At 39.1% G+C, this 16,052-nt stretch overlaps 1 protein-coding gene across 1 annotated transcript; it reads left to right on the top strand.

The window, feature by feature from the left end:
• Positions 1 to 10,926: 10,926 nt before the first annotated feature.
• On the top strand, positions 10,927 to 12,295 carry LOC118581677 (putative olfactory receptor 52P1). Its single transcript, XM_036184101.1, has 2 exons — positions 10,927 to 11,436; positions 11,879 to 12,295. Exons 1-2 carry the CDS (start codon positions 10,927 to 10,929, stop codon positions 12,293 to 12,295), a joined length of 927 nt encoding a protein of 308 aa, XP_036039994.1.
• The last annotated feature ends 3,757 nt before the right edge of the window (positions 12,296 to 16,052 follow it).

Below are 16,052 nucleotides of genomic sequence, written 5' to 3'. Positions count from 1 at the left end.
CTTCATTGGTTTTAAATATGATACCTAACTGGCGTAATCATGATCTGAACTCAAACTAGCTATGGTGGCATTAGCCAAACTACTACACCCTTCATCAGCGATTCCCAGAAGGGGCCCACTCTGCACTTCTAGTCCACTAGCCGTAAGGATAGAAAAGTTGTAATGCTTTGTGTATAAGAGCCGAATGTTCGGTGTCTGTAAAACTAGTATTTTGTTTTGTCCTACGATAAGTTAGGTTTGATCTAGGACCTAAAGGACTGAGCGGACAGTGTCGTGTAGATGACAGAACACGTCGTTAAAGACAGATTTTCCTCAGGATTTGAATGTTTTTATGATTATGTATGCCAGAGGATATGTTCATAAGGTGTTCGAGAGCGAAGTAGCATTCCCTGGGACTTCTTTCTCAACTAGATGTTTAGCCTCCCAACCCTTAAGGTCTCCTTGCTCATTTCTTGCAAAGATCCCAATGTGTCAAGCAAGTACACTGTCCACGTATCAGATTAGAACTATGTGAACATGCTTGCTTGAGCTTTAACTACATGAGAATTTAAAAAATGCGAAAAGAAACATGACATTAGAAGAGCATATGGTTTCAGATAGAGCGACAATGTATTCATAGGTAGAGTGCTAGAGCAGATATGATGACAAATCATTGGTATAATGTGTTGATTTTCAATAATTTTTAATTAGTTTTGTTGTGAGCTGAAGACCAAACCCAGCCGGCCTTGTAGCTTCATGCTAATGCAAGCACTTCAATCATCCCCTACTGAAGGAACTAAAATACCCACACGCCATATTCTTTTCTTTAAAGATCAATGGTGTTCTCTATATGAATCTCACCTTAACAAACTGCACTGACCTGTATTCTTCTTCTAACTTGTCACGATAGAATATCTTACACAAAAATCGCACACACACACACACACACACACACACAATTTCCAGTTGTTCAAATATCAACATTAGTGCTTTGCAAATGAGACTATGCTAGAACATCCTAATTAGATGACTTTAGATTAGGGGCTGGCCAGTTAGTCCTGAATGATCAGAGGGAAGATCTTGAAAGTAAGTTTGGGACTGCCTTGGGAAAAGAGACCCATGTCTAAAAAACTAGCTTCATCTCATGCCTGGAAATTGCCAACCTTCTTATAATCTTTACTTTCTGACTGCCTGCTCTCTGGATCTCAGTGTTTGCCCAGCCAGCCCTCAGACATGTGTAAATTAATCCATGCTGTGTGTGCATGTCTGTGAGAGAGACAGAGACAGAGACAGAGACAGAGAGACAGAGAGACATGGAATGAAAAGCTTTAATACAGCAACCAAAAAATAATAGTAATCTTAATTTATTTCATTGTTTCAGGGAGGGAAGAAAGAAGAAGAGAAGGAAGGGAAGGAGGAGGGAGGAAGACAAGAGAGGGTGGACACATCAGACACAGAAAATATGAAAGTGCTGTGCGGTGTTAACGGAAACCTAATGAAAAATAGGTAGAATCATATGTAATCATATACTTTTAAAGAAAAATATAATGAAAAGCACATGTGGTGGGATATGGAGGAATCAAAAAATGAGGGAAGTATCAGAAGAACTGGCGTGTGCATGCACACCTGTAATCCCAGAATTCAGGAGCCTGACAGAATAGAATCACCAAGGATTCAAGGTCAGCTTTGGCTACAGAGTGAGGCTGTGTCTCAAAAGGTAATGCCATGAAAAAAAAAAAATCCAATCTCACCTTGAAGCAATATGACTTCAGTTAAATATCAAGAAGAATTCCACAGAACTGGACAAAATAATGAAACTTAAATGTAAAAAACGTTATCTAAGAGTAGTTAAGTTCCTTTCCTCCCTCCCTCCTCCCTCCCTCCCTCCCTCCTCCTCCCTTCCCTCCCTTCCTTCCTTCCTTCCTTCTTTTCTTTTACAGCCTGGAAAACTGAATTGCTTTATTTGATAAGACAAGAGACAATGTCATGTTCTAAACAATATTTATACAATTAGAATAAGCTCTTTAACCATTAAATTCTACAATAGGCATAGTGAGTTTTCCTCTCTAAACTCTCTTGGATAAATATTAGCAAATGAACTAAAAACTTCTTTCAAATTTAAATGAATGTAACTGACAGAAATGGGTACTTTAAAATCACTTAAATAAGATAGAGGTACTCCTTAAGTTTCAGATAGAGAGTAAAGATTACCAGACTATCCTATAATTTTTATCCTTTTGAAACCTCACTGCCCACAACCAGGGACACACCTTCTCGACACACCTTCTGTGTCCCCCCCAACAGTTCTCCTAACTGTGGCACCAGGTATTCCAACATATGAGCTTATAAGGAATGTTCTCATTCAAACCAGCACAGCTGTCTGCCTCGTGGATATGGTGTTTCTGTGGAGGATGCCTGTAGAATCTGAGAGGCCGTCAAATTCAGTGGAAGTGGTAGTGTACAAGACTGCTGTGGGCCTCCTGAAGTGGTGCTGGGAATCCTACCATGCACCCTGGGAGAGCAGGAAGTGCTTTTTTTTTTAATTAAAAACTTTTTTTCAAGACAATATATTTTTTGATTAGCGATTCTCTCCCCCAACTCCTCCAAGGATCCTTACCACCTCTCCACCCACCCAATTCTATACCTTTTTTCTTTGTTTGTTTAGAAAATAAAACAAGAAAACAACAAAACCCAAGCAATCATAATTTAAAAACACAATACACACACACACCACACACACACACACACACACACACACACAGAGATATCTCTCCAGCCCTGAGACTTTAATTCTTAATTAATTTATTATTTTGTGTGTGTGTGTGTGTTTTGCCTATATGTATATATGTGTGCAACCTCATGCATGCACTTCTAGCTGAGCCCAGAAGATGGCACCAGCATCCCCTGAAACAGGAGTTTCAGGAAGTTGTGGTTCTGGAGTTGAAACAAGGGTCCTCTTGAAAAGCAGAAAGCAAACCCCCCACCCTGCCTCATTATTATTTGAAAATACACTCTTTTCTCATATAATATATACCAATTATAGTTACCCCTCTGTTTAATCCTCCCAGCTCCTCTCCCCCCTCACCTCCTACTGGATCCATTTCCTTTCTGGACTTTGGTTAGAGAAGAACAAACTTCTAAGAGATAACAACCAAACATGACTAAGTAAAGCATAAGATAAAACAAAAACCATTACACCAAAGTTGGACAAGGAAAACCAACAAAAGGAAAAGAGCCCCAAGAGAAGGCACAAGAGTCAGAGACCCACTCATTCAGACACTTGGGAGTCCCATGAAAACACTAAACCAAAATCACAATATGTACACAGAGGACCTGGTATAGACCCTTGTAGGCCCCGTGCCTGCTGCCTCAGTCCCTGTGAGTTCATATGAGCTTTACTCAGTTGATTCAGAGGGCTTTGTAATCCTGATGTCCTCCATCTTCTCTGGCTCTTACACCATTCTGCCTTCTTTTCCATGGGGTTCCCTGAGCTCTGAGGAGAGGGATTCTATGGAGACATCCCATTTAGAGCTGTGTGCTCCAAGGCCTCAGTCTCTCACTCTTTCTCTCTCTGTCTCTCTCTGTCTCTGTCTCTTCTCTGTCCTCTGTCTCTCTCTTCTCTGTGTCTCTCTCTTGTCTCTGTCTCTCTCTGTTTTCTCTTCTCTCTCTCTCTCTCTCTCTCTCTCTCTCTCTCTGTGTGTGTGTGTGTGTGTGTGTGTGTGTGTGTGTGTGTGTGATGTCTAGCTATAGATCTCTGGTTTTGTTCCTATCTGCTGCAGGAGGAAGCTTCTCTGATGATCTATGAGTATAGAAAATTATCATTTAGGAATCATTTTATCACTACTATTTTTCAAGACAAGTAGTATTTGGTTTTACCCTAGGTCTCTGCGCTATCTAGTCTCAGGTTCTTGGTTACCCAGGCAGTGTTAGATATGGGTTCCTTCTCATGGAGTGGGCTTTAAGTCAAATCAAGTTGGTTGGTTACTCCTACAAGCTTTCAGCCACCATTGTCCTAGAATATTTTTCATGAAAGACAGCATTGTAGACAAAGGGTTAGTGGTTTACTTGGTGTTTATGTTTCTCTTTTGGTGGCCTGCAGAGTACCTTCCCATACCAAAGACACTATAATGTAGGAAGTGAAGGTTCTATATAGGTACCAGCTCAACCTCTCCATGTTCAATGAGTCATATGTATATTATCTTCAGCAATGGGGCCTTGTTGTCAGTTTGAGGAGAATAGCCTATTGTCTTGGCAACAGCATGGGTTATTTGGAGATTTCCATGGTACCCCTTTAGCCAACAATTCAATTGGATGTAACCCAGTCCTCGTAGCTTCATTTGGTGACAAGAAATGGCCAGCTGGGACTCTTTCTCCCCCATTATTTGGAAACTTCATTAGGATTGCCTTCATATATTTTAGGAAGTTTCCACCACATTAGGTTTCCTTACCTCCCCTTAAATTTCCCTCAATTCTAGCAGTCTTTCCCCAGTAATGGGCTCTGTTGAGTTTGAGGCCAGCCTGGGCTACCAAGTGAGTTCCAGGAAAGGCGCAAAGCTACATAGAGAAACCCTGTCTCAAAAAACAAAAACAAAAAACAAACAAAAAAAGAGTGCCCTTACCCTGGCATTTACTGAGCAGAAAGCACATGTATAAAATTCTGCATGAAACTGCCCTATGCCCACTAAGATTTATTCATGTAAGTAAAATATCTTACTCATCACTTAGGCCAAAACTAAAATAAATACAAAATACTTTGGCTTCATGGTTTTAATATGATACTACTGCATAATCATATCTGAAACTCAATAGCTCATGTGGTAGCCAAACTACAACCTTCACATCCCCAGAAGGGGCCCACTCTGCACTTCTAGCCACTAGACAGTAAGATAAGAAAGTTGTATTGCTTTGTGTTATAAGAGCAATGTCGGTCTGTAACAACTAGTATTTTGTTTTAGTCCTAGATAGTTAGGTTGACTCTAGACTAGGCTAAGCTGGACAGTTCTGTAGATAAGAAACGTTGTTAGAAGATGTCCTCAGGATTTGACTGTTTTTATATTAGTTCCAAATATGTTCATTCAGGACTGAAGTAGCAATTCCTGGAGCTTACTCTTCTCAGACTAGATGTTTAGCCTCACCAACCACTTAAAGTGTCTCCTGTGTCATTTCTGCAAAGATCCCAATGTTCAAAGCAAGTCACTGTCACTCAGATTAAAACTATGTGAACATGCTTGCTTGACTTTACTAACATGGAATTTCAAAAAAATGAAAAAGAACATGACATTGAGAGGACATATGTTCAGGGAGCATTTCATAGGTAGAGTGTAGAGCAGATATGATGAAAATACCTTGTATATGTGTATGAAATTTTCAAATAATATTTTATTGTTGTTGTTGGAGCTGAAGACCAAACCCAGGGCCTTGTGCTTGCTATGCAAGCACTCTACCACTGAGCTAAATCCCCAACCCAATAATTTTTTTTAAAGATCATGGTGTTTCTATATGAATCTACCTAAAAACTGATGACTGTTTCTTCTTTAACTTACGTAGAAATTTACCAAAAATCGTTTAAATGCTGATAGAACGTAACTTATTTTACTTAAATTGCCCACAACATGAACCTTTGTCTATGTTTGGTATCCAACTTCTTCCCTATAATTCTCTTCTTGCTATGCCTGAGCATTGCACAGACATGTTTTTATTGTATGTATTACATGTATCATCATACATATACATGTTTATACATATATTATGTGGATTATATATGCAACTCTTACTTGTAATATTTTTCCAGTGCTATGTTACAATTAGGATAGTGTGCATACATGTCTATTAAGTGATTATGCATACAATTCCATAATTTGGAATTCCTTAAGGCAATGCTGTATTTGAGCAGGACATTGAAATATTCAGTAATGAGAAAGAGCAAAATTTTCTCAATACTATTTAGATTTCCAGAAAGAACTGCAGCTAACTCCCTACCATCAAAAATGAAAAACAATACTACTTAGTGAAAATCAAAAGAGGAAGAAAGTTGAACTGAAAAATCCAAATTATTAAATGAACCTTTACTTTCATAGAGTGAAATCATCACTGAAAAGCTGTTCCTATCTTCAGAAAAGTGATAAGCAATAAATAAAACTTACTACTACATGGAAACTGGGAATGGTGAAGACAGTTCCCTCTCCTCTGGGGCTTTTCATGACATGCTAGCCTTCTAATAAAAGACCCAGTGGGATTCCCTAATGGGCTATTCTGTGTCTCCCTCTTTCCTTGGTCTCTGAAGACCCATCACTATGCTCAGAGTCCTCTGAAGATGAAATCATAGACTGCAACACTTTCCTTGTATGGTGAGAGAGCCTTGGCTCACAGAAACTAGGGAATTTATACATCATCTTACAGAAAGAAATACAGGCACGAAACACTTTTCCTTTCCAACACAACAGAAAATCAAAAACACACTGATGTTATGACCCTCTGTGGGAATGCTCTGTTTGTCAGGAGCAAGGTGGCTGGTAAGAAGGCAATAGAATGTCTCCAGGTAAGCTCTGATTTGAAATTTTAAAAAACTACATTTCTTTTGATAAGACTGCCTTCTCTAAATGTCTACCTATAGCTCCCACTGATTCTGTTTAACTGGCACTTATTCCCTAGTCAGCCAGCAACTTTGAAATCGAACACTTGAAAGTGCTGCCTCCCTTTTGAAAGATGAGAAAGTTCACAGCAGATTTAAGGGGTGAGAAAGTACAGATCCAAGAATCTAGGATTTTTTTTTAATGGTGAAGACATGTGACATATGATAGGGCAAGTATTTTTACAAATCCAGCCTCATAGTGAGTACTTAATAAGCACAAGTTAAATGGAAAAGATTTCTTAAAGAAAGGAAACATGAACTGATTGATGCTTAAGAGAAATATAAATGTAGGAAAAGCCGTAGTGTGGGCAGAGAGAAAAGGTGAAGATGGAGGAGACTGAGTTCATCAATAAAGGAATATAGAAAGCATGCTGTCAATCAAAGACACACTTAAGAACATACCCCCTAAGATTCCATGTTGTTGGCAGCAAGATCACACTTCATTTCTAACTAAATTTTCTGATATTGTGTGTTCACCCACCTACCCCCACCCAGAAGGCTCCCTGCCCCCCTAAAAGTCTGGTAAATGTTACTTCTATATAATTTTCTTTGTCCCTATCCAAGAAAGTTCCCCTTTAAGTGCCACAAACTCTTGTCCATCTCAGTTATAACACTTACTAACTTTATAGTCACTATCTGTAAATTTACATAATGGATAAAGAAAAAATAAGTCGGGTGAGGTAAAAGAAGAGAGCAAAGGAAAGGGGGAAACCCAGTTTCATGTGCCATGAACCACAATGTCTTGGGTTGGTCGTGCTCAACATGGGAGCACAAGGAAGAACTTCATGTACTCTAGAGAACAGAACTGCTAGGCTCCAATCCTTCACATCTGGGTGCAGTTATCTGGGTCTAGGTATGAGCTGTGAGTTACCTTGTGACTCCATGAAGTATAAATGCTTTCAGAAACAAAAGTTGTTTTAAAAGTTTGGGTTTGATTTTTTTTTTTTTTAAGAGAGAAAGAATATGAAGTTGGTTGGGTTGGGAGAGATGATCTTGGAGGAGTGGGGGATGGGAAATAATATGATTAAAATATACTGAGTGAAAAGTTTTTTTAAAAATGTAAAGACCTTAGATCAACAACAAGATTATATGTGGTTTAGTATCATTCACACAGATACTGAAGAAGCAGTAAGATTTTCACAGATTCATATACAATAAGAAGTGAATCATATGACATTTTGTGGGGATAGAATAAGTAATAAAAGCACTGGAAGGCTATCAAAGCTTATCATGCTGAAGGATGATCAAAATGATGAAGAATGCAGTGAGCTTGGGGGACAGTGGCAGCAACTGAGACTAAAGAGATGAGATGAGCCCAGATGCTACATTAGGCATCCTGAGTAGTGACCATTCATGGTGAGTACAACTGAACATAACTTCTGCGAAGCAGAATCATGACCATTGGTCAGTTGCTCTCAGGAGGGGCGGAGCAGATCAGGTGGGTGTGACAAGGGCTGTGTCGTTGCTCTGTGAGTACTAGGAAGGCGTGGAAACAAAGCACATAAAGTGATCATAGTGATATTTGGTGACCAGATGAGGAGGTCAAGTGTAATATGCAAAGAAGTGATAGGACCTTTGGGTTGGAAAACATCTTGATTTCAGACTCTTGGATTATTGGAGTAAAATGTGCTAGGAAAATGAACTGGGAAACTAAGAAAGCTGATTTTAAAAAATAAGATTAGAAGGCAGTATGGTTGTTCCATAGATTAATTTCAATACTGTCAGTGGCTGAGCAAGGTGAAGAGAAGATCCCTGGAAGTCAGAAGTCCAAAGAATAAAAGACCGAGATTCTTATTTCGTGATAATATGAATTAATTTTAGGCAAAATTATGATAAATGATTGACAGAGAGAGAGGCACCAAAGCAAAGAAACAACTTTTTTCTTTACAAATAGCAGAAAATAAATGTAGTAAGGAAAGATTAGTGAACAAAGACTGAAAATGGAATGGTCTGATGGCTGGTGAGTTTGGTGAGGGCTGGGTTTGGAAAGGAAAAAAGAAGCAAATATTTGGGCAGCATAACAGAGGAAAAGATCTCATGCATACCCCAATTTTTATTATCTGCAGTCTACACACAATGAAATGCATAAAAGCATCCGTCATTTGACTATGCATAGTCAGTCTATGGCCTGAGCACATTGGTTTACCCAGGAGAAATTTAAAGTAAAACAGAATGATATGGTCTATAACTTTCCTTTCTTTTTAATGGTACCTCCCACTTCTATATCTATACTACTATTCCCATTCTTTGTCTTTTTAGCTCCAATAAAAATATTGGTTCATGCCATGTTGATTATTTTTATGCTGAATTCTTAGTCCAGATACTCTGACTAGAGATCATTTTTAAAGCTCTCTTAAATTCCTTTGCTCTCCACAAAGGCATTGATTTTATGAGTGGGTTAAAAGAGTAAGTGTAAGAGGCAAGGGCTGATGCTGCCAAAGTGCTTTAGTTGTCAAAGTCAATTTGACAGCTGGGCGGTGGTGGCACATGCCTGTAACCCCAGCACTCGGGCAGCCAGGCAGATCTCTGTGAGTTCAAGGCCAGCCTGGTCTGCAGAGCTAGTCCAGGACAGGCTCCAAAACTACATAGAAACCCTGTCTCGAAAAACAAAAACAAACAAACAAACAAAGTCAATTTGAATCAGATAACATATGAAAAGCAAGGAAATCTTTGATAGTTTTATAAAAGCAACAATAAAAGGAAAAGGAAAATAATTGTGGATAACCTTGGGTTCTGCAATGTGAATCAAAAGACATTGTATCTATGAATTTTTGAAAGACAGCTCAGAAAGTTTCCAAATATCACTTCACATCATAATACCAAATTTTCCTACATACAGACGCTTACGCAGAGATTATAGGTTCACACTGTCTGCGCTTTTGAAAAAAAAAAAAAAAGCAGTTGGAATGAACAAAGGGGAAGATAGAAAAAAATAGATAATATAGAGGTTGCTATTTTCTTTTTTAAGGAAAGCCCATAAAGTGTAAGAAACTTACTTGAATATAATATCTTACATAGACTTTTCTTTTTTTTTTTTCTTAGTTATTGCACAAAGTAATGGGTTTCATCTTTACATTTTCAAACATCATGCTTTATTTTTATTCACCCCAGCCACCCTCTCTTATACTCCCCATTTCTGGTCCTCTTGTCTTTCCAAACAGTCCTCTTTGTGCTTTCCCATCACATACATTCCATTACCCTGAGGTTGTTATTAGTGCAACATGGTCCTGATTTGATTCCTACGTAGATTGTTCCCTGGAAAGAAAATACTTGCTGATTCATGATGGGAACTGAGGAATGAGTGAGTACTCCTAGGGAACCCAGTAAACTAATTGAAAGTAAATATTCATAATTAAATATAAAAGAGTCTACATTCTACATATGAAGGACAGATACAGTGGAAAGGAGAGTGATACCTCAAGGAATTATCCAGAAAGTGCATATATGTACAGTTCGAGAGATGAGGAGAGGCAGTTCCCTCATAAGTAGCCCTGTATAGATCCTTGTCTTCCATATTTTATCCACCAAGCAGAGGCCCCAGGAAGAGAAAGGATGTAACTACCAGAGACATCCCTGAGAGAAGGATAGTGTGTAAAATTAAAAGATCTCAAGTAACATTCCTTAGCAGCTCAGCCTTCCTGGAACAAGGAGTGAAGAAGTGTGCCCACCCCTCCCCCTTTCGCTCAGTATATACAAAATGTACAAATGAAAATATGAGATTCCATCAGGTTGTCTCAGCCTTCATTTAAGGATAAACATAACGTGTTTCTCCTATTATTGTTCAGAACTTGAGAAATTTTTAAGTTTTATTTATTTTTATTGAGTGTGTGTGTGTGTGTGTGTGTGTGTGTGTGTGTGTAGGTCAGAGAACAACTTGGTGCAGTCATTTCTCTCTCTGCCATTATATGGGTTCCAAGAATTGAAAGAGGTCATCAAAACCGCACAGCAAGGACTTTACCTGCTAAGTCATCTTGTGTCTGGGTTTTGTTGTTGTGGTGGTGGTGGTGGTGGTGGTGGTGGTGGTTGTGCTTGTCGTTGTTGTTTTTTCGAATAGGACTATTGAGCAGCCAAAGGTAAAAATTAAGACCATTTACATTCTTTATATTGGAATCCAAGCTCCATAAAAATTGATTATGCAAACAATGAAAGGTCTTAGAAATAAGACTAAAGATGGGCTGTGGATTTCACAACTGTAAGACATTTTCCTCTGGGTCCCAAATCAACAAACCATTGGAACCAAAACAGTAAAGCAACCAACACCCATGTCTCATTGGCAGGTATTCAACTTTCTCTAACAACTGTTACCAGTTTCTGCCATGTTAATCTTCAACCACTCCAGCTCCATGACTTTCACTCTGATGGGCGTGCCTGGCTTCGAGTCACAGCACTTGTGGCTCTCTGTTCCCTTTGCCTCCGTGCTCTTGGCCATCCTCATTGGCAATGGTGCTATCCTCTTCCTGGTTGCCACAGAGCCCACGCTTCACACACCAATGTATCTGCTTCTGGCCCTGCTGATGGTGGCTGACCTTGTCTCTACTCTAGCTCTTATGCCCAAGGTCCTGTGCCTCTTTTGGTTTGATGATCGAGATATAGCTGTCCAGGCCTGTTTCACACAGATGTTTTTCATCCACGGAGCTTCAGTGGTACGATCAGCCCTACTTGCTGCAATGGCCTTTGACCGCTTTGTGGCTGTGTGCAAGCCACTACGCTACAACACAATCCTGAGCCATGCTCTAGTTGGACGTCTAGGACTGGTGGCTCTCGCCAAGGGTGTGATCCTTATCCTGCCCATGCCTCTTCTACTTCAAAGGCTGACTTTCTGTCACATGATTATAGTGATATTTTATTTGTATTGAAATGTGATTTTATTTGTATGTCAATAAAGTTGCCTTGAGGTCAGAGCAAGCCAGAGCAGAAGCTGAGCAGTAGTGGGGCACGCCCTTAATCCCAGCATTTGGGAGGCAGAGCTAGGCGGATCTCTGTGTGTTCAAGGACACACGCCTTTAATTTCAATACCAACCATAGAAGACCTGGAGGTCTGTACAAACAGGCAGTGACGAGGAGGTCATGTGGCTGGGTTACAACCAATGAGGGAGGAGAACAGAAAGTCTTTAAATAGACAGGACGCACAGAAGTAGGTCTCTTGCGGAGAGGAGGAACCGCAGAAGCAGTGAAGGGTAAGGTTTTCTGCTTTGGCTCTGACCTCGTGGTTTTTAACTCTGCAACTGGCTCTGTGTTTCTTATTTAACAAGCAGGATACATCTACACATGATCATTCCTCATACGTACTGTGAACACATGGCTGTGGTAAAAATGGCCTGTAGTAACACCAGACCCAATCGAATTTACGGGCTCTTTGTGATTTTGCTTGTAGTAGGACTTGATCTGCTTCTAATTGGCTTCTCATATGCCCTCATCCTGCATGCTGTGGTACGCCTCAACTCCCGAGATGCTACCTTCAAAGCCCTCAACACCTGCTCAGCTCACGTCTTTGTCATCCTCATCACTTACGTACCTGCACTCTTTTCATCTATCACCCACCGCACTGGCCGCAACATTCCACCTCATGCTCACATTATTCTTGCCAATCTCTACCTTCTTGTACCTTCAATGTTCAATCCAATTATCTATGGTATAAAAATGAAGGAGATACGAGACAAGGTGGCCAAATGCTTGTGCAGATGAGCATCATAGGATATGAATCCCAGTAATAATCCATTAACTAAATGAATGATGAAGACATCTGACAAAACCTTTGACAACCATACAAGTCCCAGTAATATCTCCAGATAAACTGTGAAAAGTCTGGAAAGAGTAGACCACAAAGGACTGGTCGCCCTTTGTTTTTTTCTATGCATTCATTCTCAAATTATGTTTATTTCTAATTACTATTTTCTTGCTAAAAGAATCCTGGTGTGCCTCTCATTGGATCCCACTTCATGATAACTGGTCAGGAGCTGAAGAGTAATTATTCAGTTTGTTGGGACTTTTTAATTTGATAGTGATGTGGAATTTTCCCAAGACTAATCAGATTATTGTGATAATGCATTCAATAATGTATATGTGTGTGTGTGTGTGTATGTGTATATATGTATGTGTGTGTGTGTGTATGACACATACAATCCGTATTTGTAGACTATAGAAATACATAATCTGAATTGTTTTATTGCAATGTAAGATAGCTCTAGATCCTTAATTCAAAATACTCCTGTGAGAGGGAACTCTACCCTAAAAAAAAAGCATGTGAAGTGGACTATTTTTTCCTGAAATGGCATTAGACTAACATGAATTGACCCACAGTGGCTTAGCTCATGCATAAACATCAGCTTGCATTATCTTGATGAAGTATTGCTCTGTTGCTATATTTTAAAACATTCTATGAATAAAATTTCTGATAATGGATTGGTGTAAAAAGGCAATTATAAAATGTCATGCCTAAAACAAGGTACACAAAATGAAAGTAGGAAATGTAAGGACAATTTTTAATCATCATCTTAGTATAAAGTTAAACAGATGTGGTCATTGAGCTTAAAGTTGGGAGAACAGGTTTTACATTTCTGAACCCCAATCTCAACATATGGCATTGTGCTTGAAATTCTTAAATGATAATGATGAGTGAGACGCTTGGAGTCTTTGTCTCTAGCCATCACCTTTAGCCTATCTGAATTTCTTCTTTACTTAGAAGACAGGAGTAGGACAGCCTATAAATTCTAATAGCAATTTCAACTCTTTTAGGCTAGAGCAGAGAAGCCTTTCTGTCTGAACACCCTTTCCATGGATTTCAACTTGGTCCTGCTTAGACTAGGAAGATGCCCCAAACAAAACATATATGCATTTTTCAGATAAGGTGTTAAAGAACCCACTGATCAATCTGTTAAAACAAAACCCATTTCACAGCCGGGCAGTGGTGGCACACACCTTTAATCCCAGCACTCGGGAGGCAGAGCCAGGCAGATCTCTGTGAGTTCGAGGCCAGCCTGGTCTCCAAAGCGAGTTCCAGGAAAGGCACAAAGCTACACAGAGAAACCCTGTCTCAAAAAACAAAACAAAAAAAAAAAAAAAAAAACAACAACAAAAAAAACATTTCACTCATAACATGAACATATTTTTTTAAGTCTTTCTTTTTTAAAATTACATATACAGTGTTCTGTCTGCACATATCCCTGCAGGCCAGAAGAGGGCACCAGATCTCATTACAGATGGTTGTGAGCCACCATCTGGTTGCTGAGAATTGAGCTCAGGACCTTTGGAAGAACAGTCAGTGCTCTTAACCTCTGAGCCATCTCTCCAGCCCCAGAATGTGAACATATTTTTGTGAAGTGTTTTATAGGGAGTGTTGTCACGGGAGGAAACTGTAGCATTATCATGGGTCTATGGTGGTTTCTTCAAGTCTTTAATTTCCCAATGAAGGTTCAAGAATGCAGAGAGGATTTGCACCTGATGCTAACTTTCAGTCACCATACTGATCATTATGTCAGAGTGCATAAAGAGACTAAGAAAAATTCATGACTGAATTTTCTGTTATCATCCAAGTATAATCTCATTTATGAAAGATCATAGGACATTATGTGAGCAAAATTTTGAGCAAATAGGTCAATATACTCAGTAATAGGAAACTCTAAGAAAAGTTCAGGGCAACAGCTAAAGTTGGAATGTGTCTCCATTAATGGAAGGCCACAATTTCTATTTTTTACTTCCCACTGATTCCAATAGAAGTATCATATGTTAGTGTAGTTATCTTACCCTAGGCATTTTATATATAGTATTTCAATTACAAATCAAGCTGTATGATAATATGCCTTGTATAATGACTTTAAAGGGCTTGGCTTCTTTGTATATTTTTCCCCATGGTCATGTAGGCAATAAACAGTTAAGCCTCCATTCAGATCCTGACCCATCTAACTGTATCTTCCCATTCAGTTATTCCTATTTGTAGAAGACAAAGACTGGAAAAGTCATGAAGCAAGACTGAATGGAGTACTTAATAGGAGAGCCTTCAATCTCAAGAAACATGGCATCAATTATGTGACTACCTAATGTCCAATAGCAAAATTTAATTTGAACTCTGCCTTGGTTGAAGTATAAACAGTTGCAAAGTATTTGGAGAAATAAATACCTTCCTTTTTCTATTATACTAACCTTGCATTTTGAAAGCCTTGACATACCTCAATCCAATTTCCACTCTTTTGAAATTCATTCTGTGATCAGGCAATTTATTGTATTCTGTGGGCCTGCTCAAGTTCAATTAGCATGTACCATAATGAACTCCTGGCTTTACAACTTCATAGTTCTGACAGTATAAATTGGCAGATCTGACAAAATCCATATCAATATAAAGAATTCTGAAAGGATGGCTATCTGCTATCTATCACTGAAAAAGAATCTCAGCTGGGTAGGGCGCAGCTGCATGGGGTAGTCACTCAAAAGCCAGGGGCTGGGCAAGAGCATGGCAAAGGAAACAGGATCTGAAATCTTCATATCTACACTTTTCCTTCAGTGTAGAAAACAACAAAAAATGTTCATTTTCCATTGTTCATATATTATATAAGAATTCTGTATTTGTTTTGTTCTAAGCATTTTAATAAGGTAATAAAGAATGACTGGAAATATTTACCTAAAATAAAGCAACTTACATCACCCAACTTTTTCTCATGAAGCATTTGAGAATTGGGAGTCTGATGACAACTTGGTAAGTGCTTATGGGTCAAACTTTTTCATGAGGTTTAGTATTGATGTCAACTGAAGCAAAATTCTTAAGACTTGAGTGGTGCTGGAGAATCCAACTCTAAAAACAAATCCCACTATCACTACTGACTGGAGACCTCAGTTTTTGCCACAGACATGTCTCCATAAGGCTACTGTGCAACCCATGGTGAGGACTCTAGTTTCCCCAAGAGTGAATGGACTGAAAGAAAATTGACCTGGAACCAGAAATGACACAGTGCCATCTCTGCCATATTCTGGTCTCTATACAGACTAGGCCTGGCACACTGTGCTACAGGATTGGAGCTTGGCTTCCGGGAAAAGTTAGATCAGCCTGGTGGTTGCTTACTGCATTGTCTATGTTCAAGTGTTTTATTTCTAACAGGAGATCCTGCTGTCAAAAGGCATATGCTGCAGATAGCATACCTTCACTCTAAATTCCCAGAATTCTTCACTGGGACAATTCCACTGGGACTTGTCATTAATTCCTCATGTTTTCTCTCATGGGTGAAACATAGATTTAAATGAATGTACACATACATACATTTATGTCAAGTACACAGGAAATGAAAATATAAAGGGGATAGTAAAATGGGAAGAAAGGGCTTAAAGATGCAGGAGAGTATAATGGGGAGAAAGAAAGAGGAGGACCACATATTTTCTCTCCTATGCAGAATCTATATTTAAGTATATTTTGTGTATGTATGGCATGAAAGCAAAATGGGATCTATCTTGGGTG

Source organism: Onychomys torridus, chromosome 1, assembly GCF_903995425.1.
Source record: "Onychomys torridus chromosome 1, mOncTor1.1, whole genome shotgun sequence".
Lineage (NCBI taxonomy): Eukaryota > Metazoa > Chordata > Mammalia > Rodentia > Cricetidae > Onychomys > Onychomys torridus.
Note: the sequence above shows the minus strand (reverse complement) of the source record. Positions and strands in the feature narration are given on the sequence as shown.